Source organism: Pristis pectinata, chromosome 7, assembly GCF_009764475.1.
Source record: "Pristis pectinata isolate sPriPec2 chromosome 7, sPriPec2.1.pri, whole genome shotgun sequence".
Lineage (NCBI taxonomy): Eukaryota > Metazoa > Chordata > Chondrichthyes > Rhinopristiformes > Pristidae > Pristis > Pristis pectinata.
The window spans coordinates 18,152,803-18,177,847 of record NC_067411.1 but is presented as its reverse complement, the minus strand read 5'-3'; the positions used below and the strand labels follow the sequence as shown (position 1 = coordinate 18,177,847).

The 25,045-nt window shown below is 42.9% G+C and overlaps 1 protein-coding gene across 1 annotated transcript in view; it reads right to left on the bottom strand.

The window, feature by feature from the left end:
- Nucleotides 1–25,045, bottom strand: part of tenm3 (teneurin transmembrane protein 3) — a 712,909-nt gene that overhangs the window by 52,804 nt on the left and 635,060 nt on the right. The window contains exons 19-23 of the mRNA XM_052020035.1: nt 20,027–20,243; nt 14,029–14,148; nt 7,343–7,604; nt 5,525–5,792; nt 881–1,024 (exon numbers count right to left, since the gene is read on the bottom strand). Coding sequence (XP_051875995.1) covers nt 881–1,024; nt 5,525–5,792; nt 7,343–7,604; nt 14,029–14,148; nt 20,027–20,243 — 1,011 coding nt within the window. The remainder of the gene's footprint in view (nt 1–880; nt 1,025–5,524; nt 5,793–7,342; nt 7,605–14,028; nt 14,149–20,026; nt 20,244–25,045) is intronic.

Below are 25,045 nucleotides of genomic sequence, written 5' to 3'. Positions count from 1 at the left end.
GAGAGATGAAACCGACGTGCTTTTGTATGGAAAACAATTGATACTGGGTTTTCACTTGGCTCTGGGAATTTTGATCCATTCTGGTGAATGATGGCAGTAAGCCATCTCTCACGGGGTGGGTTCAACAGAGTGTGGTAATTAGGATGTCTTCAGGAAACCAGCATCCAGAAGTGAAAACCACAAGAAAATGCAGATGCTAGGAGTCTAACATAAAACAGAAAGTGCTGGAAATACTCAGCAGGTCAGGCCACATCTGTGGGAAGAGAGGCAGAGCTGATGTTTCAGTTCAGAGACCCTTTGTTAGAAATGGGAGGAAGGCGAAAAACAACTTTTTAAACTGCAGGGACAGTGGGGGAGGGGTGATGCCTCTAATAGGGTAAAACTGGGGTGACCATGGGGACAGGCTGTAAACAAAGTTATCTGGTCAATGAGTGAATGGGAGCAGTTAGAGAGTGAGAACATAGACAAAAGAATGTAGGATTTGCAAAATACAGAGGAGGAAGACAGGCCTGGCAGGTCGGGCTGGGAATGTCCTCCATTCCCAGAGGAAAAACAAATGAAAAAAATGGGGGAAAAAGAAACAACAAACAAGCTGATCCAATATCACAGATGGATGAATGATACAGAAAGAAATCAAGTTATCTGAAGTTGCAGAATTCAATATTAAATCCAGTTATTTATCCCCCTTTTCTTTCTTCGCATCAAATTTAAGTGCAAGAAATCACTCACAAACAGTAATTTGATCACCAAACTTCATTGACAGGGCAATTACCTTGTGATCCTGTCTTGCGGCTCACAGTGCAATCACTAAATGCTCCCTTTTTATTTGAAGCTGCAGACAGATAACTACCGCGTGCTTCTCACTGTTCAAGAGACTTACCGTTTTGGACATCTAAAACATGGTGTTTGTTGAGTGACCAGCCTCCCATGTTTGAAGAGTCTAATTCATAGCCCTGTAGAACAGCAGTTCTCTTTTCCCAGAGGATGAGATCCAGGCAGGACTCATACTCATAGCCGACAGAAACTGGGCAGAGAGAAAGACATCATTACTGGGTGGCAAGGATGAATATTTTCAATCAAAATTCATGAGGGTTAAAGATGATCAGGAAACGCTTCTCTGCACAGAGGCTCGTAGGAACTCAGAATTCCCTCTTCCAAAAGCTGGAAGTGGATTGAAACTTTCAAGACTTGGGACAAAAGTATTTGTTTAGGTGATGATATCAAGTGGTTAAGGATCAACATGGTTGGGAAACAGAGTAGCCGTGATATGTTTGAATGGTGAGAGACCTGGGGAACTGAATGCTGCTCTTATACCAGTGTTCCACTGAGGGAAAGTTTCACCTAATAGGCAGCATTACATATGTTGTCATAGAATCATAGAGCCATACAGCACAGAAACAGGCCCTTCAGCCCATCATGTCCATGCCAGCTGCTGTACCTCTCCACACCAATCCCATTTACCTGCATTAGGTTCATAGCCTTCTAAGCCTTGGCGGTTCAAGTACATGGAAAAACCTAAACTATTTCATAGACTAGGACTTTAGTCCCTGGAACGTAGGAGATAGAGGTATATACGATCATGAGAGGCATAGACAGGGTGAAAGCACATAGTCTTTTTCCCAGGGAGGGGATGCTAAAAACGAGAGGGCACGGGTTTAAGATCAGAGGCGAGAGACTTAAAAGGGACATCAGGGGCAGCTTCTTCATGCAAAGGGTGGTGTGTATTTGGAATGATACGGGCACACTAGCAACAATTACAAGCCATCTAGATAAGTACGTGGATAGGAAAGGTTTTGAAGGCTATGGGGCAAACGTGAGCAGATGCGATCAGCTCTCTGGGCAATACAGTCAACGTGGATGAGTTGGGCCGAATCTCTAAGACTCTGTGCAACCTTGCTTAAAAAACATTGTAACAATGCAATAAGTTAACAACTGTACAGTTAATCAGACACAGTTTTATGATAATTGGCAAATAAAAAAATGAAGAAAATTATTTCGAAATTATGATCAGATTGGAATGTAGGAAAGGCTGGTGGAAGCAGAGGTGCACTCAGGTGGGGACAACAGCGACCTTTATCGCACTTGTGCTGCTGTGTTTTCTTATTCATCCTGCCAAACTCCAGTATAGTTTTAAATCTTGAATTGAATTTCCTGCTTGCCTTTTCCGTTGCAGCAGGAATGTTATATTTATTGTACATCACTCCTTATAAAGCACACTCAGTACCTGAGGATAAGGTGTTCACAATATGTGTCAAACACATGAGAAATCCACCCTCAATAATTGACCCCCTCCTCATTGTCAGTATTAAATCATGCTGTACCCTATTTTATCAAATGGAAGGAAACTATTAGTGATCTTCATAAGCTTTAATATGTGTTAATGCCACTGTGATACAGGGCATCCTCCACTTAACCAAGCCCTGTCCTTTATAGTGAAAGTCAAAAACTGCATGATGCTAGTAATCTAAAGCAAAAACAGAAAATGCCGCAAATACTCAGCAGGTCAGGCTGCACCTGTGGGACAAGAAGCAGAGTCAATGTTTCATTTTGGAGACCGTTCATCAGAACTAGGAAGGAGAGAAAAGTAGCCTGTGAAGCTGCAGGGCAGGTAGGGGTGGGAGATATCTCTGATAAGGTAAGGCTTTTTTTTAACCTTTCAAGGGATGAGGTCTTCGCAGGCCGAGATAGCATTTAATTGCCCATCCCTAATTGACCCCGAGAAGGTGGTGGTGAGCTGCCTTCTCGGACAGCTGCTGTCCTTGTGGTGTGGGTGTACCCACAACGTTGTTAGGGAGGGAGTTCCAGGACTTTGACCCAGTGAGGGAACGGTGATGTACTTCCAAGTCAGGATGTTGTGTAGCTTGGAGGGAAACTTCCAGGTGGAGATGCTTTTGCTGTCTTTGTCCTTCTAGCTGGTCGTGGATTTGGAAGATGCTGTAGATCACGTCAGGCATGTCCTCCACTCTCAGAGGGAGAAAAAAAGGGAAACACCCTTTCAAAAAAAAGTTGAGCTAATATTACAGATGGATGAACGAGAAATCAAATTACCTTAAGTTGTGGAATTGAATATTGAATCCAAAAGGCTGCAAAATGCCCAGAGATAAGGTGAGCTGCTGCCCAAGCCTGTGTTGGGTCTCACTGTGACAGGTCAGGAGTCCACAGACCAATGGGTCAGAGTGAGAGTGGGATGGGGAATTAAAGTGGCAGGTAATGGGAAGCTCAGGGTCTCCCCTGCAGACTGAGGGCAGGTGTTCTGCAAAGCCATCACTCAATCTGCATTTGCTTTCTCCATTGCAAAGGAGAACAGTCCTTTATATTCTCCTGGGGTGGAAATTAATTGGGCACTTCCTGTAGTTGGAATGTGATGCTTGAGAAATGGTCGCACTCCGACAAGCGTTTTGAAGGGACAGAAACATTGATCGTATATAACTGCAGATCTTGAGAATATATGTATTTGTATTGCAGGTATGAGGATTTACAGGTAAAAGGTTGCACCAGAGAAGCTGGAGTTGTCCTTGGAACAAAGTTTTCAGTGGGATTTGATAGAGATCTATAATATTGTGAGGATTGTCAGACAGGGTAAATAGGGTGGAGATTGCCCATCAGTTCAAAGACCAGAGGATACAGATTTAAGTTTTGGAGGAAAGGTACACTGGGGATGAGGTAAAACATTTTTCCATTGGGGTTATGATCAGAAACTCGCTGCCTATTAGGGAATAGGGTCAATCAATCAGGGCTTTCAAAGGGGATTTGGACAGGGAGTTGAGAGAAGATAATTTGTAGGACTGATGGGAGCAATGTGACTACATAGATTGCTCTGCAAAGAGCGTGGATTTGATGGGTCAACTGATCTCCTTGTCTTCCACAAAGATCATGTGTGCATGTTGTATGTTTGTATGTGTGCGTGTTTGTGTATGGCTTTTCACAATGAAAAGCTGGACGTAATGTTTGCCTTTAGAAACTCCATGTATTTTTGCACTCTGCGGTTAAAAAAACACTTAATTTTAAAAGACTCTTTAAAAACAAGACTCCTCAGAGATCTTGTAGAGACTCATTTCTTGTAGTTCATGCCGTTAATTAACATGAATGATAAAATCAACCCTTTTACTAAGCATCGGGTACTGCTGTAGGGATCTGGGGACCCTGATAATAATATCCAGCTTGGGCTCCCTTGAATGTGCTGAACAGAACCAATCCCCTCAAACCAAGAGAGGGCAAGTTTGAATTTTAGTCTGTACAGGCTTAGCTGCTTTCTGCCAAGGCGGCACCAGGTGTACAATAAGTGGAGCCAGTACTGGCGGGAAGAGGAAGTGGACTGCTGTGTCCAACACAACTGGCCATGGAGATAATAAAGGAGAAATTCACTGAGCCTGTATCAGGCAAAGAGAAGCTTTATTTGTAGCAATGCAGAGCCCTTCCTGCATGAAAGCAGAAGCACTGTGGGCAATATAAGGTACCATACCTTAGGAAGGATATATTGACCTGAGAGGTGGTGATAATTAACTGGACTAATGCGTGGATTCCAAGGGTTAAACTGTGAAATGAGCAACTGAAACTTTATTCCCTAAATTCAGAAGATTAAGCAGTGAGTTGATTGCTGGTTTCAAGATCACAAGGGGTTCTAATAGGGTTGATAAACAATTTTCAATGTTTGGGCATCAGGGATTGTGAGACATAGTTTAAAAAACAATTTAAATAGTTTAAAAATAGTTTAAAAAGACCAAGTCGTTAAGGGATGAAATTAGGGAGCACTTCTGCATCCAGAGGCTTGTAGAGATTTGGAACTCCCCTGCTCAAATAAGAACTTATTAATAATTAATTTTAAATTTTGTTTAATAAACATGTGAATGGATATGGGGAGAACACTGGCTTGTAGTGTTAGATCACAGATCATCTACAATTCCATTGAGTGGTGGACCGTGACTGTTCCTATCTTCCTGAGTTATAAGGAAAGACTGGAGAAAGTGGGATTGGCTGAGGAGGCTCCTTTAATTAAGAGACCAAGAGAAGATCCGGCAGAGGTATTCAAAATTACAAGAGGATTTGAGATGAACTGGGAAAAAATTTTCTCACTGGTCCTTCAGTCCTGATGCAGAGTTTTGATCTGAAATGTTGACAAATCCTTTCCCTCCACAGATGCCGCTCGATCCGCTGAGTTCCTCCAGCAGATTGTTTGTTGCTCCAGATTCTAGCATCTCCAGTCTCTTGTGTCTCCTGGGACAACATAGATATCACTTTCAACCACAATGGGTCTACTTCAATGCTCCAAAATTCTGATGGGTTCTTAACTCTCAATAACCTCTATGGAAAGTAGCCAAGTATGGAAATTGTTGAGGGCAGTATCAAGCTTGTATGTACAAGCATCACAATCAAATAATTTGCCAGGAATCGGTGGTATTGATACCACTCTGATATACTGGTGCGGCTGTGTTGAAACCCATGTGCTTGTATCTTTGGAAGCAGAGAGATAAAGTCTGAGATACACAGTCACAAAATTTGTCTGGGTGAAACTGTTTCGACTTACCGACTGCCTCAGACAAACCGTAGACCTTTTGATTGTAGGCATCGGTTTTGTCCCAGATGAAGGTGTAGGACAGATTTGGCGACGCTGGGAACCATTTCTGGAACAGACGGCCCACCACAGCCACCATCAGGTGAACCTTCATCAAGTTGAACGGCACCGTGCTCTGGGTCATTGTGATTTTCAGAACTGGCTTGTACCCCGCAGCACGCGAACTCAGGTAGGTGAGCTTCAGATCTGTGCCAGGAATCTCTGTCTCTTCATGAAGCACCTGGAGTTACACCAGAGAGAAAATCAGAGAAAGAGAGAAAATTGTCGAGAGAAAGGGAGACTTCATTTACAGTTGAAGCAAAGGCCATGACAATACCAACAACCACAAGGGAGATTTTAAGAAAAAAAATCACTTATTTCATTTCAACTGTGATTTCTCCTGGGCAGGCATTACTAACACTTCATTAGACTGTACAGATGGGGCCATGAATATGGAATGGGGAATTTGATCGAAGGCTGAACATAGTGCCACGAAGTTTATAGCAGCACAGACCCCAGGTGCGCGAACGTAAGCCTTGTAATCAAAATATGCTATAATGCTAAGGTAATATGATGATTCTACATGTTAGAAGATGAATGCAATGCATCACTGAGCAGAGGGATTTGGCCAGAACCTTCCACTGTTCCACTGGGTTTCCCCTGTTGGTGACAGTAAATGGTGAGAGCAGGGATTAATTACCTCCCTTTTCTGAGAGAAAGAAGTGAGGCTGGAAAAGATCAGAACAATCCCCACTTTTACTGAGTAGGAATAATTATGTTTTGCTACCAGCGGTCTTGTCTTCGAGATAACAAGAACTCAGGACACCTTCTTTACCCAGAGCGCGACAGGAATATGGAACGTCCGACCACACGGAGCTGTTCAGGCAAACAGCACAAGTTCACTGATGGATAGCTGATATAAGTACATGATTCAGAAGGGAATGAAAGATTATGCTGATAGTGCGTAATGATGTGGGACACAACACTAGCATAGGCTGCTGGGGCCAAATGGACCAGGAACTGTGATGTGGTATTTAACCCTGTCCTTGTTTGGCTAGCATGAACGCTATGGGCTGAATGGCCTCTTTCCGTGCTGCAAATTACATATTAGCAGTCGAGTATAAAATTAACAGCAAACTTCATTATTTTCTATTTTTAGGCCCCTCACTAGTTGTTTGCATGCTAGTGGTGGGGAGCATGCTACACAAGGAAAGCACAACATGAGCTTCAATGGCCTTTTCTCACCCTTCCCTGGTTTGAGTGCCATCCAGTCAGAGCATGCCACACATAAGTACATCGAGGTGGTGAAAACAGAATACAGAATATAGTGTTGCAGCTGCAGACAAAATGCAGTTACTTGTTAATCCAACAAACCCCACGGTATGTGCCGTGGTTTAATGAATCATAGAAATCTGCAGCATTGAAAGAGGCCACTTAGCCTTTCATATCCATGCTGGTTTAAAGCAGACTTTAGGTTAAATTCCACATCCTAGCTCTTGGTTTGTAGCTCTGTGCTTTATGGCTCTTCTAGTACTCATCCAGGTGTTTTATAAATGTAATGAAAATTGAACATTCTTCATGTGGATTGGTCCTTCACTGGTGTGAGGTGCCAGACAGCAGCTGCTAAGTGTTGAAAGGTGTTGAGGAGAGCAAATGAAGAAGAATGCAGAAAAAGGAATAACACAATTAAAATGGTTGATCCGATACACCAACCAATACTCTGAACATTTGGACATTTCTCATTGCTTTCATTACCTGCTGTAGGTGAAGAGGATGTACGACTCTACATACCTGTGTCTCAGGAATGATGGGACTCTCCGACGGAGATGTGCGGAAGAAGGTGGAGAGAGGGGAAGCCAAGATATCAGGATTCGGCCTCACAAATCCACTCAGATCACAGCTGGGAATCTCGTTCTCTTCCTTCTTCATGATCATGGTGTCCATCACATAAAAAACATTCCAAGGAATCCACACGGTATGATGCCGGGTGATGAATGGGACACGTTCAAAGCACAGGGTGAGGGAGGCTCCACCATTTGCCAGCAGATCAAACCTGATGAAAAGAATTATAGCAGAAAGATCACTATCGCTTGAAGCATTAAACAAAATTACAGAACCAGGCTTTATTTTTAGTATCATAAAGCCTTTTTGCTTTCAGAACTGAAAACAGATAATGCTGGAAATACTCAGCAAGTCAGCATGTGTGGAAAACCAAGGTTAATGTCAGGCCAAATATCACTCATCAGGAATGCAAAAAGCTGGGGACGCAACAAGTTTTGAGGAAGTTAAGGAAAGTGGGAGCAGAGAGAAGGACTCAAAAGAAAATTTTGTGTGAAAGCAGGGAAGGAGGACTGAGGATGATGAGATTTCTAGACAGAAAGGATGATAGTGCTAAGGAAAAGGAGGTGGGAACAGGAAAATATGATTGATATTGGTAAATTATTGTTACGTGTGAAAATTTTTTTGTTTGATTGATACAGTGAAAAGTTTTTTGTTTGCGTGTCATCCAGTCAGATCATGCCATACATAAGCGCATTAAGGTAGTGAAAAGAAAACAGAATGCAGAATATAGTGTTGCAACTACAGAGAAAATGCAGTTCAGGTACGAGTAAGGTGTAAGGGTCATGGCAAGGTAGATTGGGAAATCAAGAGTTCATCTTTAGCGTTTGAAAGATTCATTCAAGAATCTGATAACAGCAGGTTAGAAGCTGCTGTTGAGTCTGGTGGTACGTGCTCTCAAGCTTTTGTATCTTCTGCCCAATGGGAAAGGGGAGAAGAGAGAATGTTCGGGGTGGAAGGGGTGCTTGATTATGTTGGCTGCTTTTCCAAGACAGCGAAAAGTGTAGACGGAGCCAATGGAGGGGCCTTGGTTTGCGTGAGATCAAGATGGATGTTCAGTCTATAGGAATAGCAGAGTCAATGTCAACAGCTGGTGTGTGTGAAAAGGGCAACAGTGCTTATGATATGAAATTGGTATTGGTTTATTACTGTCACATGTACCGAGATACAGTGAAAAGGCTTTTGTTTGCGCACCGTCCAGGATAATGATGCTTAAGGGACATGGAGCAAGATTTGGAGTGGGAGATTTGAAGAGGTGAGTCTGTGTGCTTGTGAGTTTGCAGGAGTCTAAAAGAGGCACATTTGCAAGTTGTTAATAGTTGATTGGCTCATTGGCTAGTTAACAGCAGCCAATTAAAAAGTAAGGGTCAAGTGGAGCAGCCATTGTGAGAGTGGGCCAGTGTTAGAGTGGGGAGCTGAGGCGAAGGAATTGGTGACTTGGAGCAAAAGCGGGAGATTTGAAAAGAAGTGAGTCTCCTTGCTTTCTTGGGAGTTTCACTTGCAGGAATTTAAGAGGTAAGTCAGCTAATTGTTAGCTAATAGTTGATTAGCTAATTAGTTAATTACCAGCAGCTAATAAAAAGTTAGGGTCAAGTGGAGTGGCCGTTTTGGAGCAGCCATTTTGAGAGTGAATTTCAACCTGTGAATACCAGGCTTCAGTGAGGAGGGCGAGCAACACTAAGGTGAGGGGAGGTTCTTATTCATTTTTTCTGTCTCTTTATTTTCCCTCAAAGCTTTTTAGTCATGGCAGGTAAGCTCAGACCCGTGTCATGCTCCTCCTACACAATGTGGGAACTCAGGGAGGCTGCCAGTGTCCCTGATGACTACGTGTGCAGGAAGTGTGTCCAGCTGCAGCTCCTGACAGACCTCATGACAGCACTGGAGCTGCACATGGATTCACTTTGGAGCATCTGCGATGCTGAGAATGTTCAGTGAGTTGGTCACACTGCAGTTTAAAGGCCTAGGGAAAGATAGAGAATGGGTGACTAACAGGCAGAGCAGTAGCAGGAAGGTAGTGCAGGAGTCCCCTGCAGTCATCTCCCTCCAAAACAGATATACCGCTTTGGATATTGTTGGGGGAGATGGCTCATCAGGGGAAGGCGGCAGTAGCCAGGATCATGGCACCATGAGTGGCTCTGCTGCACAGGAGGGCAAGAAAAAGAGCGGCAGAGTTGTAGTTGTAGGGGATTCCATGGTAAGGGGAATAGACAGGAGCTTCTGTGGCTGCAAACGGGACTCCCGGTCGGTGTGTTGCCTCCCAGGTTCAAGGGTCAGGGATGTCTCGGAGCAGCTGCAGGGTATTCTGGAAGGGGGGGGGTGAACAGCCAGTTGTCATGGTGCATGTAGCTACCAATGACATAGGAAAAAAGCAGGATGAGGTCCTACAAGCTGAATTTAGGGAGCTTGGAGATAGATGAAAAAGTAGGATCTCAAAGGTAATAATCTCAGGATTACGACCTGTGCCATGTGCTAGTCAGAGTAACAATAGCAGCACAGTTAGGATGAATATGTGGCTTGAACAGTGGTGCAGGAGGGAGGGTTTTAGATTCCTGGGGCATTGGAACCGATTCTGGGGGAGGTGGGACCAGTACAAACTGGACGGTCTACACCTGGGCAGGACTGGGATCAATGTCCTAGGGGGATTGTTTGCTAGTGCTGTTGGAGAGGGTTTAAACCAACATGGCAGGGGGATGGGAATCCGTGCAGAAAGACAGAGGGAAGCAAAGCAGAGACCAGAGCAAAAGATAGAAAAGAGAAAAGTAAGAGTAGAGTACAGAAAAGTTAAATGCAAAGGACGCAAAGGTTACTAGATTCTAAAGGGGCAATGGGTGTAAGGACACTTTATCTGAATGCCTGTGGTATTCGAAAGAAGGTCAGTGAACTTGTGGCACAAATTAGTACAAAGGGGTATGATTTAGTGACCATTACAGGAATGTGGTTGCAGGGTGCAGATGAGTGGGAATTAAAAATCCAAGGGTATCAGATAACATGGAAGGATAGGCAGGAAGGTAAGGGAGGTGGGGTAGCGCTCTTAATTAAGGATGCGATCAGGGCACTAGTGAGACATGATATGAGATCCAAGGAGCAGAATGTTGAGTCCATCTGGGTAGAGATTAGGAATAGGAAAGGGAAAAAAATCACTGGTGGACTTGTCTACAGGCCACTGAATAATAATATTACAGTGGCACAGGCAGTAAACCAAGGAATATTTGATGTATGTAAGAATGGAATGGCTGTTGTCATGGGTGACTTTAACTTCCACATAGATTGGGCGAATCAAGTTGGTCGAAGCAGTCTTGAGGAGGATTTCACAGAATGCATCCATGATAGCTTTCTTGAATAGCATGTTAGTGAACCTACAAGGGAACATGCTATCTTAGATCTGGTCCTGTGCAACGAGACAGGTAAGATTAATGATCTTGTAGTTAGGGATCCTCTTGGAAAGAGTGATCATGGTATGATTGTATTTCGCATACAAATGGAGGGTGCAATAGTTCGATCTAAAACCAATGTATTATGCCTAAACAAGGGAGACTACAATGGGCTGAGGGAGGAGGTGGCTAGCGTAGACTGGGAACGCAGGCTATATGGTGGGACAGTTGAGGAAAAGTGGAAGACTATCAAAGAGATTTTTCACGGTGCTCAACAAAAGTATATTCCAGTTAAAAGCAAGGACAGTAAGGGTGGGGAGAGCAGCCTTGGATAACTAAGGAAATAAAAGAAGGCATCAAGCTAAAAGCTCATGCAAAGTTGCCATGAGTGGTGGGAAACTGGAAGATTAGGAAAACTTTAAAAAGCAACAAAGAACTACTAAGCAAGCAATAAGGAAAGGGTAGATATTTTATGAAAGTAAACTAGCACAAAATATAAAAACAGATAGTAGAAGTTTTTATAATTGTATAAAGTGGAAATGGGTGGCTAAAGTAAATGTAGGTCCCTTGGAAGATGAGAAGGGGGAATTAATATTGGGTAATATGGAAATGGCTGAGACCTTGAATGACTATTTTGTGTTGGTTTTCATGGTGGAGGACAGCTCTAACGTGCCAAAGAGAGATGTTATGGATGCAATGGGAGGTGAGGACCTCGATACAATCACTGTCACTAAAGAGGTAGTGATGAGCAAACCAGTGGGCCTGAAGGTAGACAAGTCCCCTGGTCCTGATGGGATGCATCCCAGGGTACTGAAAGAAATAGCAGAAGTTATAGTAGAGGTGCTTGTGATAATTTACCAAAATTCTCTGGACACTGGGCAGGTCCCGGCAGATTGGAAGACAGCGAACGTCATGCCACTGTTTTAAAAAAAGGATGTAGGCAAGAGGCAGGTAACTATAGGCTAGTTGGGTTAATGTCTGTTGTTGGGAAAATGCTTGAAGAAATAGACATCTGGATAGAAGTGGTTCCATCAGGCAGACACAGTATGGATTCAGGAAGGGCAGGTCCTGTTTGACAAACTTACTGGAGTTCTTTGAGGATATAATGAGCGCAGTGGATAGAGGGGAACAGGTGGATGTTGTATACTTGGATTTCCAGAAGGCGTTCGATAAGGTGCGACATAAAAGACTTATCCATAAGATAAGGATGCATGGAGTTGGGGGTAATGTATTAGCATGTATAGAGGATTGGTTAACCAATAGAAGGCAGAGTTGGGATAAATGGGTGTTTCTCTGGTTGGCAATCAGTGGTGAACAGGGTGCCGCAGGGGTCGGTGCTGGGCCTGCAACTGTTCACAATATACATTAACGATTTGGAAGAGGGGACAAAGTGTAGTGTATCTAAGTTTGCTGATTATACTAAATTGAGTGGAAAAGCAAATTGTACAGAGGATGTGGAGAGTGTGCAGTGGGATTATAGATAGGTTAAGTGAGTGGGCAAGGGTCTGGCAGATGGAGTACAATGTTGGTAAATCTGAGGTCATCCACTTTGAAAGGAAAAACAGATCAGATTATTATTTAAATAGTGAAAGATTGCAGCATACTATTGTGCAGACAGACTTGGGGGTGCCTGTGCATGAATTGCAAAGGGTTGGTTTGCAGGTGTGACGATTTATCAAGAAGGCAAATGGAATGTTGGCCTTCATTGCTCAAGGAATTGAATTTAAGAGCAGGGAGGTTATGCTGCAACTGTACATGAGGCTGCACCTGGAGTACTGTGTGCAGTTCTGGTCTCCTTATTTGAGGAAGGATATACTGGCTTTGGAGGCAGTGCAGAGGAGGTTCACCAGGTTGATTCTGGAGATGAGGGGGTTAGCCTATGAGGAGAGATTGAGTCACCTGGGACTATACTTGCTGGAATTCAGAAGAATGAGAGGGGATCTTGCGGAAACATATAAAATTATGAAAGGGTTGAATAAGATAGAGGCAGGAAGGTTGTTTCCACTGTTAGGTGAGACTATATCTAGGGGACATAGACTCAAGATTCAGGGGAAATAGATTTAGGACGGAGATGAGGAGAAACTGCTCTTCCCAGAGAGTAGTGAATATGTGGAATTCTCTGCCCAGGGAAGCAGTGGAGGCTACCTCATTAAATATATTTAGACACAGTTAGATAGATTTTTGCATAGTAGGGGAATTGGGGGTTATGGGGAAAAGGCAGGTAGGTGGATCTGAATCCATGGCCAGATCAGCCATGATCTTATTGAATGGCGGAGCAGGCTCGATGGGCCAGATGGTCCATCCTGCTCCTATTTCTTATGTTCTTCTGATCTGAAATTGTTCTTAGCTTCCAGCTTAGAGGGCTGGAAAGTGCCTTTTTTTTTTTCTGGTACCAAACAACTTGTTATTTGATGCTCTTTTTACCAAACAATTTAGAAATAAATTATAAAAATAATGATTTGGCTTTGGTTCCAACTTGGAACAGAAATAAAACACTTCGTGCTAGAAACATTCAGCAGCCCAGGCAGCATCTGTAAAGACAGAAACACCTCAGATCTGTGACCTTTCATCTCTCTTCAAAAATCAGCTCCTGTTGCATTTGTCTTTCGAAAAGAGACAATACACCTGAGCTTTCTTTTATCCAATTTTGGACCGTGGCATGACAAAAACATTCTTGCCTGGAAATTTATCTCTGGTCAGTAGCAGTAAACACACTAAATTATAAATTCAGCACCTTGTCTTCTGTCACTGAAATTCCAAATGATTCAATTGAATGAATTTCAGCAGCACAGCACAGTGCACTGTTATTTCTGTATGACCCTTTTTGTGCTTCCTACTGGGGATCCATTTTTAAACTTCAATCTGTCAGCCAAACCAAGGAAACTGGCCATTGTTTAATTCATGCTACCTTGATCAAGGCAACCAGAGGCAGGGCATTTAAGTTGCATTTCTCCAACACTCTGCAGTGGTTCAATTTCCACAGCTGCTGTCAGGCAGAACTGGGATGCTCTTAGTCAAAAAATTACAAGTCTGAACTTGGTGCTCTGTTTGTATTCCCAAGTAAGACAATTACCCAAGCCATCACACAAATCACATTTGGTGGAAATGAACAACTGAACACAGGGCTTCAGAAGTTGTAGCACATCTGGATTATGGAAATGAAAATATATGCATAATATACATTGTCTTTAAGTTAAAACCTCGTCGCTGTTGCCTCGCAAGCTTCGATGATACACGAGCATTTTATTCCGACTTGCAAAGACTCACATTCCATCCTGGCGTGTGATGGTGTAGCCATATTGTGGGTAGTGCAGAAAGGACACATTCACTCCGATGAGGGGTGTTCCATCTGCTGTGAGGACTTGCCCTCTGATAACAGAGCTCAGGCTGTGGTAGAAGAGCAAGGGAAGAAAATAGTAAAAATAGGAATCAAACACCTTTTGAAAGAATGTTTTGTGAGCAGGCATGCTCTGTCAATAAAAACACTGCTGGAAAATGCCATTAGAGAAAATGTGATCAAATAATGCAGGCAAGGACATTCTTAACTAATTCATCTTCATGAAACATTAATTTTATTTCAGATATTCTGATTTAATGGAGGGATTCCCCTGACAACTTATCAAGATCAATATGATCATTGTCTTACAATTGGAATGCATGCAGCTCCTTTTCCCCATGTTCTTTGATTGCACTTGTGATACTTCACCTTAACATGTCAATGAGTAATAGGTTTATTATTAAAACTAGCTGGAACTTAATTTGGATTTGAGGATGGGTGGTGGGAAAGAAAGGAACCAGGAAATAGTCATTCCACAAGCCTTAGTAAACTGACTGGTTAAACTGAACCAGGTTACATGGAGATGTCCAAATTTTGTTGCTGTACATCAGGAGCACATGCTGTGGAAAGGCATCTTCATGCTTTTGTTCTCACTTTATTTAAAAATAGTTACAAATTCATAAAAAAGCTCATTAAGTAATTTGTGCACTGCTACTGCACCCAATTAGGATCTTTATTAAAATCATTTATCAGCCTGATTTAGAGTTCTTGACAGACTTTTAAAGGGTTATCCATTTAACCTGAACCAGGGGAAGCAACATGATTAGTGGATCGCAAAGGATCTCCCATTAACAGCATGAAGACGACACTGTTTTCTCAGACAAAGCACTTGAACAAGATGCAAGTCATCATTTTCAGGTGCAGATCCTGCAGTTGTGACTCTTAATGTCACTCATAGGTAATTTCTAAATGTTCTTTATACTGCTTCCTTCTGGTCTTCATGGAACACAATTCAAAACCCTGCAGGTGCAACTTGCTTTCAAGTCTCTATCTGTCAAGCTAAAGAATGCAATCTGAATAGCTTGCTCCCTGACTCTGTTCCTTGGTCAGGAAAAGCCTGATCTCTACACGGTTGCTTCCCTTCTGTGCATCTCTTGTACCCAGTGTGTGGCCAGATTTCTCCTTTTCCCCTCTGATTCCAGCTGAGAAAGCTACTGTGAGATGTCTGAACCAATCCTTACACAGTGACAGCAGGTAAAATAGGCAGGAGGAAAAGTATGCCCATTTTTGTCTATAGACACCAGGAGATGCATGGCCTATCAACTGAAGCTTATGCAGATGGACTGGAAGTGGCATGTTGTTTCTGTTCTGGAGTCCTGTGATATAAAAATAACTGATTCCTTCTCTCATGTCCACACAGCACAGTAGAACCCAAATCAAATTCAAGTGGGGAACTTACTGGAAGGGCTTGCCTGACAAAGCTGTTACTTTCTGATTTTGTAGTGGGGACCAAGTTACATAGAGCTAGTTCTATGCAACTTTGTCCTGAATTGATGATGCTTCATACACTTTAGTGGTCATTATTAAGCAATTTATAGATCTTGTTAAAAGTCACAGAGCTGCCCATTTTCTTCCTTGTCCCTTCTGATTCTCTATCTCCTTCCAACATGTGGAAACACTTGCTTATCAGTTAGTCTTTGGATCTGATGCAGACCGAACTGTCCTTTCCTTTGCAGCTGCTGACAGATCTGCTTTGATTTTTCTGTTTTTATTTCAGATATCTGATACTTGCATATTATTTGAGGTGATTGCTTGTTTGCACCTATTAAATGAGAAGCAGTTCGTGAAAGATATCTGTGATGCATTAAATATCCTACAACACTGTCTTGCTACTGTTCATATGATAGAAACCAAAACAGATTGGTACACCAGGCAGTCAGGTTAACAATCAGTATCCCACTTGGGTATTTATTAATATTATTTTCAATTTTTTGCTTCAACTATAGTATAGCCTTTACAGTTCCCAGATAAAACAGCTTCAGCTTAGTGATACCTGAATCCAAACAGATGGGATGCCAACAAACAGCCTTAGCAAATCTGTAATCTGCACTCTAACATGTTTTTTTTTCCTGTAAAATGTTTGCAGAGATTTCCTCTGCATAATCAATTATTTAAAGACATTTCAATGTAACCACACTGAAATCCTTCTCTCTGCACCTCTCCAGGAAATTAAACATCATTGTCATCAAAGTGGATGTGCAATCAACCGGGTAATACACTGCAGTCCAGTTATGGACAGCTTGTGAGTAAACAATGTACTATTAAGTAAGAAGGATGGACAATCACTGCAACACCATAGCTTCAAATTAGTCATTCTCTTTTTAAAAAAAAAACAGGAGGGGAAACATTCGTCCTGTGTTTAAGGTACTAAGTGCAAAATATGCACACTGGACTCCTCTTCTGAAGTGATGGGACTAAATTTCAGAAAGGGAGTTTAGTGTGCTTGTGAAGGCAGGACAACTTGTTAATTCTAGAAATCCAGAGAGCTCTACATCACAGAAACAGGCCCTTTGGCCCACTGTGTCCATGTCGACCTATCTATAAATCCCATTTAGCAGCCCTTGAACCATAGCTTTCTACATCTTGCAATTCAAGTTCTCATCCAGATACTTTTTAAATGTTGTGAGTGTACCGGCCTCCACCATTTTCTCAGGCAGTGCATTCCAGATTGCGACCACCCACTGGTGAAAAATTCTTTCTCAGTTCCCCTCTAATCTTTATACTCCTTACCTTAAACTCGTGCCCACTGTTATGCAGAAAAGTTTCTCACTATCCACCCTATCCATGTTCCTCATAACTAATCATACCTTAATTAGGTCCTGCTCAGCCTCCTCTGCTCCAGGGAAAACAAATCCAGCCTACCCAGTCTCTCCTCATAGCTCAAACATTCCATCCCAAGCAACATCCTGGTGAAGCTCTTCTGTACCCACTCCAGTGTAATCATGTCTTTCCTATAGTGTGGTGATCAGAACTGCGCATAATACTCCACCTTTGCCTAACCGAGGTTTTATAAAGTTGTACCATGACATCCATGTCTTTATATTCTGTGCTCCAGCTAATGGAAGCCAGCATCCTGTATGCCACCTTCACCACCTTGTCTTGGATCCCATGGACTATTAACGTTTTCAACTAACATATTTAAAGCTGTGTTAGTAACCATATTTTTACAGATCATTAAAGCCACCTTAAGTAGACACGAGCTGTTGACTGCATGGAAATCTTACTTTGTACTGTTCTTATCCACAAGAACTTCCAAACAAGCTTGGATTAAAGCAGATTAAAATGGCTTTGAAATGATTGTGGGGAAAAAAAATTAGTGAGTATATCAGTAAGTTTTGATCAATTCTGAATTTCTATAACTACCTGCACTTGGTTACAGTATTTGTTTACATAATAGGTTGTGCATCACAAAATTGATTGTTGGCAGTAAAGTATTTTTGGATATCATGAAAAGTGGTCTACAAATGCAAGAGATTTTTCTTTGACTACCCTCGTACATCTGTAAATTCAAGCGTCCATCATTAAAAATGTGGATTCTTTCTACTCTAATTTTCTGTTAAATTCAGTTCCTTTCCATGACTCTCTGCACCACAATTCCATTCACCTAAACATTGAACATCATCTAGATTCTCACTCTTCAATGCATTCTGTAGAACAGTGAGACCATTAGACCTATCCTGTCCATGCTGTCACTTATGAGGTATCCAGTTGGTCCCTCAAACCTGTTCTTCCTTTATGGCTAGGGAATTATTTTACTTTACAAATTCTTATCCAACTCCCTTTTGAAAGTCATTACTGAATTAGCTTCCACCACATGGGTTCTCCAGACCATAACAAAAATTGCTGCATTAATGAATTTTTTCCCCACCTCATCTCTGGCTCTTTTTGCCAAATATCTAAATCTGTGTCCCCTGATTAGGCTCTCTCCTGCTAGCAGAAACAATTTTTCCTTGTGGTCTATCAGCATCCCTTGCAATTTTGAACAGTTCCACTAAATTTTCCCTTAATCTTCTCTGCTTTAAAGGTAGCAATTTTATGTTCTCTGGTCTTTGCACACAGCTTGTTCACCGTGGTGTACAAGTCCATAGATCCCCAAAGATGGCAACACAGGAAGATAAGGTGTTGAAGACGACATATGGGATGCTGGCTTTCATTAGTTGGGAAATAAAATATAAGAACATGGAGGTCTTGGAAATGAGGATTTGGTGGTTGACACAGACATCGTGGGCCAAAAGGCCTATTTCTGTGCTGTATGGCTCTGTGACTATGATAGATATCTTTCAGATTAAGATATCTTTACTAGTCACATGTATTTCATTGTGCTTCGATATACATATTTTTTTGTGTGGAGTGTTCTGGGGGCAGCCCGCAAGTGTCACCATGCTTCTGGCACCAACGTAGCACGTCCACAACTTCCTAACCTGTACCACATCTTTGGAATGTGGGAGAAAACCAGAGCACCCAGAGGAAACACACGCAGTCACGGGAAGAATGTACAAACTCCTTAAAGACAGCGGCCAGATTTGAATACCTGAACTTCTTGCCATTTCCTGGCATAACCTGGCCAGTTTGGCTTCCTTTAATATGACAGGCAGCCAACTGGTGCATTCCTACTACTGCCTTTTGAGGAAATTAGTTAGGACTATTCTTTTGGGTTCCACCCCTGTTGTGTACTAATCTTGCCTGGAGTTGTTGGGAGGAGAAGGTAAAAGTCCATAAGAACTGCATCTCCAAACCAGAAGGTACAGAGGTTGGGAGAGAACAGGATTAGGCTGAGGTTTGATGCCCTTGCAGTCATCATTCATTGTTCAGTCTGACCACTGATGAATACTCCTTGGTAAAAGTAACAGAGGCAGATGGAGACTGCATGATTGCACCCAAGTAGGGAAGCAGTGTTCAGTGGAGTACTGATGGGTGCTGTGTGACTGCATCCCAATAGGGACCCATCGCCTTTAGGAAAGGAGAAGCAACCAGAGGCAAAAATAATAGAAAGCTGAGCCAACATGCTGCCCTGGGACACTTCATATACATGCTAGCAAGAGAAAAGGAACATTGAGACTTCCACCACCAACTGACACTGCCTAACTAAAGTTGATTCAGATAAAAATGTTGTTCAGCATGTTTGCGGTAGAACATGGAACATTACAGCACAGTACAGGCCCTTCAGCCTACAATGTTGTGCCGACATTTTATCCTGCTCTAAGATCTATCTGACCCTTCCCTCCCACATAGCCCTCCATTTCTCTATCATTCATGTGGCTATCTAAGAGTCTCTTAAATGTCCCTAATGTATCTGCCCCCACAACCTCTGCCGGCAGTGCATTTTGCGCACCCACCACTGTGTAACAAAAAAAAACTTACCCCTGACATCCCTGTTATCTTCCTCCAATCACCTTAAAATTATGCCCCCTCGTGTTAGCCATTGTCACCCTGGGAAAAAGTCTCTGACTGTCCACTCGATCTGTCTTTTATCATCATGTACACCTCTATTAAGTCACCTCTCATCCTTCTTCTCTCCAAAGAGAAAAGCCCCAGCTTGCTCAACCGATCCTCATAAGACATGCTCCAATCCAGGCAACAACCTGGTAAATCTCCTCTGCACCCTCTCTAAAGCTTCCACATCCTTCCTATAATGAGGCAACCAGAACTGAACACAATACTCCAAGTGTGGTGGTATTAGCTATGGTAACCGTCCTATTGAAGTGTCAGATCCAGGAATGAAGCTTAAAATCATCTGACTCCGAGCAGAGTACTGAACCAATCTCCTTGCTAAGAGACTCCAATGTGTTTCAGTGGCTTAAGGAAACAATCTAAAGTGTGCTTGGAAAATAGTTTGGACAAACTCTATTAGATTTTAACAAAATAGACAACATGCTACATCACTGTGGTCAGATTTATCTGCACTCATTTCAGCATTGACAGACTAACCTGCTGTTGAAAGGATTTTCCCCAGGTAGGACGTGACTGCTGTCTGGTTCAATAAGAAACTTAATTCGGTCATGGAAGGACCTGGCAGCTTGTTGGGAGGGTGGCTGCTGGCTTTGACCAATTATGTCCAGTGGGTCTGGTGATCCGCGGCAGTATGGCTGGTTTTGGCAGGCGCTGTGTAGGCAGCAGTCGGGATCCATGCAGTCAACCAGTCCATCTGCAGAATGGGAAAGTATTCAAGTGAAGATTCAACCATATTCAAAGACTTGGGTTTACCACCATGTTTAAAACAGCAGTACATGCAGAGTTATTTCAACATTCATTCAAAAGTAGCAACAGAGGCCTTGTGTGACTATTAGTATATGTATATTTAGTAGTTTTGAAGAAATTTCTTTAATTTATATTTGAACAGTAGCTTGAACCCTTTTAGGATTGGTGCCTTGAATAAGATAACAGGAGAAGGATGCCATTGCTGACAATGCTAAGCAGGCAGTGTAACATCAAGGCTGGATTTTTTAAACTTCTGACTTTGCAGAGAAAACTGTCAATCATAACATAGCTGCAGGATGCAGTCAAGCACACTGCAGAACATTTGGCACTCCTGAAATATTAATCTGTCTTTTGCTTTCCAATGCTGAAACATGAGGTGGAGCTGCTGAACCCTCTTCTGTTGATAATTTGGCAAAAAATAACCCCAGAATCTTCACAGAAGAAGAAAACACCAACTATTTTGCCAAAATTATCACCAGCTTCAACGCTCCAATGTGCTTTTTTTTAATCATCTTCTATTTGCATTCCAAAGTTTGTAGTTTCCTTTTTCCACTACCTATATGGAAGAGAACACAGCAATCAGTCCAGCTGTAATAAGAACAGAAAACACTGGAAACACTCAGCAGGTCAGGCAGCATCTGAGGAGAGGGAAGCAGTTTGCTTCATCAGTTCAGCTGAGGTTGAAGTTCAGCTTTTCTCCCAAATGGTGTTTCAACACTGTAATGTCCACAATTTCCATAGAATGTCAAAAGAAGGTCCTAAGCACAGTCAGTGCAGAAGATACTGAGGGTTGTGCCCCTACAAGAAGACTGAAGGCTTGCAATATTGGAACTTGCACCTGATATTTGCATTCTTATCCCCAGATTCAGGTTTGTAAATATCCAACTGCCTCATTTTCCACATAACCTTGCATTTTAGCATTTGCTTCTCTGAAAATTAACATATTGCAGGGTTGGAATCAATGGGAAAAGAGGAATTAATGCTGAGATGACCCCACATTTCTACAGTGACGACCTGTAGCTGCAGCAGGGTCCTTTACCCCAACTCTAATATTTCCCTTTATGTTGTTCATGACAGAAAAAAAAATGTTTAGGGGACTGGGGAAGAGGTGTTTGGCTCTCAAATAGAGGAAGCTAGTAGTAAGTACCATAGGCAGGTGATAGAGAAGGGAAGTGTTCAGACGGGCTTGAGACGTGTCTATTTTAACGCAAGGAGTATTGTGAACAAGGCGGATGAGCTTAGAGCTTGGATCGATACTTGGAGCTATGATGTGGTGGCCATTATGGAGACTTGGATGGCTCCGGGGCTGGAATGGTTGACTCAAGTGCCAGGTTTTAGATGTTTCAGGAAGGACAGGGAGGGAGGCAAAAGAGGTGGGGGAGCGGCACTGTTGATCAGAGATAGTGTCACAGCTGTGGAAAAGGTGGACGTCGTGGAGGGTTTGTCTACGGAGAGTCTGTGGGTGGAGGTTAGGAACAGGAAGGGGTTAATAACTTTACTGGGTGTTTTTTATAGGTTACCCAATAGTGACAGGGTTATTGAGGAGCAGATAGGGAAGCAGATTCTAGAAAGGTGTGAGAATAACAGAGTTGTGATGGGGGATTTTAATTTCCCAAACATCGACTGGCATCTCCAGACAGTGAGGGGTTTAGATGGGGTGGAGTTTGTTAGGTGTGTTCAGGAAGGGTTCTTGACACAGTATGTAGATAGACCTACAAGAGGAGAGGCTGTGCTTGATTTGATATTGGGAAATGAACCTGGTCAGTTGTCAGATCTCTCAGTGGGTGAACATTTTGGTGATAGTGATCATAATTCTATCTCCTTTACATTAGCACTGGAGAGAGATAGGAACAGACAGACTAGAAAGGCCTTTACTTGGAGTAAAGGGAATTATGAGGCTCTCAGGCAGGAAATTGGAAGATTAAATTGGGAACAGATGTTCTCTGGCAAAAGTATGGAAGATATGTGGCAAATATTCAGGGGGTATTTGTGTGGAGTTCTGCACAGACATGTTCCGATGAGACAGGGGAGTCACGAGAGGATACAGGAACCGTGGTGTACGAAGGCTATAATAAATCTAGTCAAAAGGAAAAGAAAAGCATACAAAAGGTACAGAGAGCTAGGTAATGTTAGAGATCTGGAAGAGTACAAGGCTAAAAGGAAGGAACTTAAAGGAATTAGGAGAGCCAGAAGGGGACATGAGAAGGCCTTGGCGGGCAGGATTAAGGAAAACCCCAAGGTGTTCTACAAGTATGTGAAGAGTAAGAGGATGAAGTGTGAAAGGATAGGGCCTATCAAGTGCAGCAGTGGGAAAGTGTGTATGGATCCGGAAGAAATAGTGGAGGTACTTAATGAATACTTTACGTCAGTATTCACCACGGAAAAAGATCTGGGGGATTGTAGTGGGGACTTGCAGCAGGCTGAAAAGCTTGAGCATGTAGATATTAGAAAAGAGGTGGTGCTGAAACTTTTGGAAAGCATCAAATTAGATAAGTCGCTGGGACCGGATGGGATGTACCCCAGGTTGCTGTGGGAAGCGAGGGAGGAGATTGCAGAGTCTCTGACGATGATCTTTGCATCGTCGATGGAGACGGGAAAGGTTCCGGAAGTTTGGAGGGTTGCAGATGTTGTTCCCTTATTCAAGAAGGGGAGTAGGGATAGCCCAGGGAATTACAGACCGTTGAGTCTTACCTCAGTGGTTGGTAAGCTGATGGAGAAGATCCTGAGAGGCAGGATTTATGAACATTTGGAGAGGTATAATATGATTAGGAATAGTCAGCATGGCTTTGTCAAGGGCAGGTCCTGCCTTACGAGCCTGACTGAATTTTTTGAGGATGTAACTAAGCACATCGATGAAGGGAGAGCAGTAGATGTAGTGTATATGGATTTCAGCAAGGTGTTTGATAAGGTACCCCATGCGAGGCTTATGGAGAAGGTGAGGAGACATGGGATCCAAGGGGACATTGCAGTGTGGATCCAGAACTGGCTGGCCCACAGAAGTCAGAGTGGTTGTTGAAGGGTCATATTCTGAGTGGAGGTCGGTGACCAGTGGTGTACCTCAGGGGTCTCTACTGGGACCCTTACTCTGTGATTTTTTTTTATATAAACGACCTGGATGAGGAAGTGGAGGGGTGGGTTAGTAAGTTTGCAGATGACACGAAGGTTGGGGGTGTTCTGGATAGTTTGGAGGGCTGTCAGAGGTTACAGAGGGACATAGATGGGATGCAGAGTTTGGCTGAGAAGTGGCAGATGCAGTTCAACCCAGATAAGTTGAAGTGGTTCATTTTGGTAGGTCAAATATGTTGGCGGAATATAGTATTAATGGTAGGACTCTTGGCAGGGTGGAGGATCAGAGGGATCTTGGGGTCCGAGTCCATAGGACGCTCAAAGCGGCTGCGCAGGTTGACCCTGTGGTTAAGAAGGCATATGGTGTATTGTCCTTCATCAATCGGGGAATTGAATTTAGAAGCTGAGAGGTATTGTTACAGCTATATAAGTCCCTGGTCAGACCCCACTTGGAGTATTGTGCTCAGTTCTGGTCGACTCACTACAGGAAGGATGTGGAAGCCATAGACAGGGTGCAGAGGAGATTTACAAGGATGCTGCCTGGAATGCAGAGCATGCCTTATGAAAGCAGGCTGAGGGAACTCAGCCTTTTCTCCTTGGAGAGATGGAGGATGAGGGGGGACCTGATAGAGGTGTAAAAGATGATGAGAGGTATTGATCGGGTAGATAGTCAGAGGCTTTTCCCCAGGGCTGAAATGGTGGCCACAAGAGGGCATTGGTTTAAGGTGCTGGGGAGTAGATACAGAGATGTCAGGGGTAAGTTTTTTACTCAGAGTGGTGAATGCGTGGAATGGGCTGCCGGAAACGGTGGTGGAGGCGGATACGATAGGGTCTTTCAAGAGACTGTTAGATAGGTACGTGGAGCTGAATAAAATAGAGGGCTATGGGTAAGCCTAGGAATTTCTAGGGTAGGGACATGTTCGGCACAGCTTTGTGGGCCGAAGGGCCTGAATTGTGTTGTAGTTTTTCTATGTTTCTAACTTTTTTTTAGGGAATATGCCAGTGTATGGTTGCAAAATCACTCCCATAGATTCACTTGCATTTTGCTAAATGTATCATGGTTGCTTTAAATCTCATTTTGGTTATTAAATAAAGTTCTCCTGGATATTCCACTCTTTCATTTTCCCAGAGACAGAAGATGTGTGTTGTTCGGTTGGCTGCAGAATAAATACAAGTGCAGTGCCGAGAGAGTTAAAAGCTCATTTTCAGCATTGCTGCTGCACAGTCCTTTCCCTCAGGAAATATAGAAGGAAAGTAGAGGAAGAGGCTTTCTCAAATTCAGTCATTCATCTTTGTTAGTTTATGTAAAGCAAACGTACATCTGGCACGTAGTCTGCAGGTCATAAAACAGCAAGAGATTGACACCCACAGAACTAATCAGCTGGAAATGCATTTTTACAAGCTTCTCGGAAAACATCAATCAGAAGCGAGAATCTCATTTTCAGCTGCTGCGAAGGAGCCTGAGTTTCTCGATGGTGTTTATCAACTACACGCCTGAGTGAGTGACGGATGACTGTGGAATTGTTTTCCCGTGACTTGAGATGTTATTCGTCATTATTTGTTGCCCTCGTACAGCCTGCGCTATTTACTGCTGGTGACTTGATTACACTGTTGTTCATGGGGGAAAGAAAGGCATCCTCTGCTGTATTACATGGCAACTGGAATGCAAGGGCTCCCCTGGTC